This window comes from Montipora capricornis, chromosome 14 (assembly GCF_036669925.1).
Source record: "Montipora capricornis isolate CH-2021 chromosome 14, ASM3666992v2, whole genome shotgun sequence".
Lineage (NCBI taxonomy): Eukaryota > Metazoa > Cnidaria > Anthozoa > Scleractinia > Acroporidae > Montipora > Montipora capricornis.
The window spans coordinates 48334300-48336799 of record NC_090896.1 but is presented as its reverse complement, the minus strand read 5'-3'; the positions used below and the strand labels follow the sequence as shown (position 1 = coordinate 48336799).

General features: G+C 39.9%; 1 protein-coding gene across 1 annotated transcript in view; it reads right to left on the bottom strand.

The window, feature by feature from the left end:
- The window catches only part of LOC138033148 (dynein regulatory complex protein 1-like), a 27668-nt gene that overhangs the window by 1903 nt on the left and 23265 nt on the right, over positions 1-2500 (bottom strand). The window contains exon 23 of the mRNA XM_068880914.1: positions 2209-2253. Coding sequence (XP_068737015.1) covers positions 2209-2253 — 45 coding nt within the window. The remainder of the gene's footprint in view (positions 1-2208; positions 2254-2500) is intronic.

Here is a 2500-nt window from a genome sequence, read left to right as displayed (position 1 = left end):
GAGTTCCTTTGAAACTTCCACCCGGCACATCAATTTAAATCCACCATCAGTGAGACTGAATTACCCTTTTTGGACATCAACCTACATAGGATTGAAACCTCCATCCACTACAAGGACACAGATACTCACAACTACCTTCATTTCTCTCCTTTTCATCCTGAACACTGCACGTGCTATCCCTTGCAGCCAATTCCTCCACCTTCGTCGACTATGCTCTAACGATGATAACTTCGTGAGGAGATCTAACAAGATGCTAACATTCTTCTTCCTACGTAGTTATCCTCGAGCTTTTCTTGAAAAGGATCTACGGAGCGTCAAAACCATCAAACGTCCTGATGCCCTACACCCAACTGAGCTCAGGGTCAGCACCATTGACGGAGTACCTCTTGTTCTCACATACCACCCTTTCAACAAGCAAATCAAACACTTTCTATTTCAGAACTTCCGTATTCTATCAAGTGACCAGCTGACCCGTCATATCTTCTCGCAACCACCTGTCGTAGCATACAAACGCGATCACAACCTAAGAAACTTAGTTGTACACTCAACTGATCACGCACGTACTGATCAGAGTGGCACGCGTGCCTGTCAACATCCACGTTGCCAGAACTGTGCGTCACTGAGATACGAGGTCCTCGATGCTCCTTTTCAATCCATGGCCATTTTACCTGCCAGACCGGTAATCTTGTATACTGCATATGCTGTAACCGATGTCCTACCATTCTTTATATCGGTGAAACCGGACGGAATCTCAGGAGTCGTTTTAGCGAACAGTTACGAAGTATACGGAAAAAAATTCCTAGTTTCCCTGTGGCCCAACATTTCAACTCAGCGGGTCACAGTATTTCAGATATTCCGATACGGGGTTTGCAGTTACGCCACGGTACTAATTTCCAACGGAAGAAACGTGAAATAAAGTTGATTTTCCATCTGGGTCCTGTACAGCCTGATGAACTTAACATCAATTTCAATTTTCTTTAAAAGTGACTTGATGTATGCGCACGCCCACCGTTCATCTGCGCGCTTCCTTCTGGTCGCGTATTTCAACGGTTTTCTTCACACTGAAGAAGGGTTCTACTCCCGGAATGTCTTTGATTTTTTAAAAAACTACTGACACTTTTTGATATTTATTTCATATTACTCTCCTTGTTAAATTCATCAAGTGTCACGCATCTCCTACAAAGGGTTTTTTTATATTTAACATTTCTTTGTCTAGTTCGACTTACAATCATATTTGGTACATCACGTGATCAAAACAGAAAATGCCTAAAAACTCAGCGAGTTAACTATGTTTTTCACAAATTTTTAACGCAATAGTGTGAGAACATCCAAACACAAAATCTGTAGGATGGGTTTAAAAATATAGACATTCCTCAAAAAAAAACCATGACATCATAAGGCCTTTTGTTGATACACTTTTCAAAATATCAGTTCCATTTTTTGTCCAAATAGAAATTTCATGCTACAGTATACAAAAATGATGGGACGGTTACCAGTAGATGAGAAAACCGCCTCTTCCTTCCGTTTCCTGAGAGTTTTTACATGTTTTTCAGTGAAACGCACAGCGAAGGACTAGGACTAGTTGCACATGCACCTTATAATCGAAGTGATGTCCGATTTCCATTGAAAAAGTTACTTCAAAGAACCATCCATGCAACCTTTTTGTAGGGCTCTTGACTAAAAATCTTCCTTAGCAACCTGTTTCTGTAGTTAAGAGCCACCCCCTTAAGCAGAAGCAACGAATACTGAAAAAACTGTGCCATCCAGGGCTCGCATTTGATTGGCTATCAATGCAACAATTTCACCTTTATTGCACTATTTCAACTTTTTCTGAACTCTGTTTGGGATTAATTAACGTACTCTCAACCTATCAACATGCTGAAATTTTTTCATGTATATCATTATCCACGGAAGAGACTGCATGCAGGCTAATGAAATGAAGAAGCAACTCCAAAACAGATAATTACTTTCCTGTACCTGCTAATTGTATTTTTCAGCAACACGCATAGTGGCAAAGAATTTAAAAGTCTGGAGTTTACATGTTATTGTTTTTCAAGCTCCTACATTACCACCGAGATGCTTCACATTTTAAAGGTGACAAACGTGAAACACAATCTTACATAAAGTAACTGAACATGTTTGACATGAAAATTAAATCACATACAGAGTACAATTTCAGCTCCAATTTAACCATTTGTAATGTCTTACCCTTGAGTTGACATATTGATGAAGCAACATCCTCAACTCTGCATTCTAAGCAAAAAATGTAAAAATTTGTATTTAGCTACATGTAAACGATACAAAGAGCATTACGGGAAAACATTGAGTGAGACAAAGGCAGGTGACCACGACAACATGGGTGTTGAGCCTACCAGCGTTGTTTCTTTGTTTGTTTGTTATTTCTTTGTTTGAACAGGTTGAACCCATGTACATTCACAAAGGACAGCCACAACACCGGGGACTTCATCCCCTACTTTTCTCGAAAAGCGTGACTATGTGT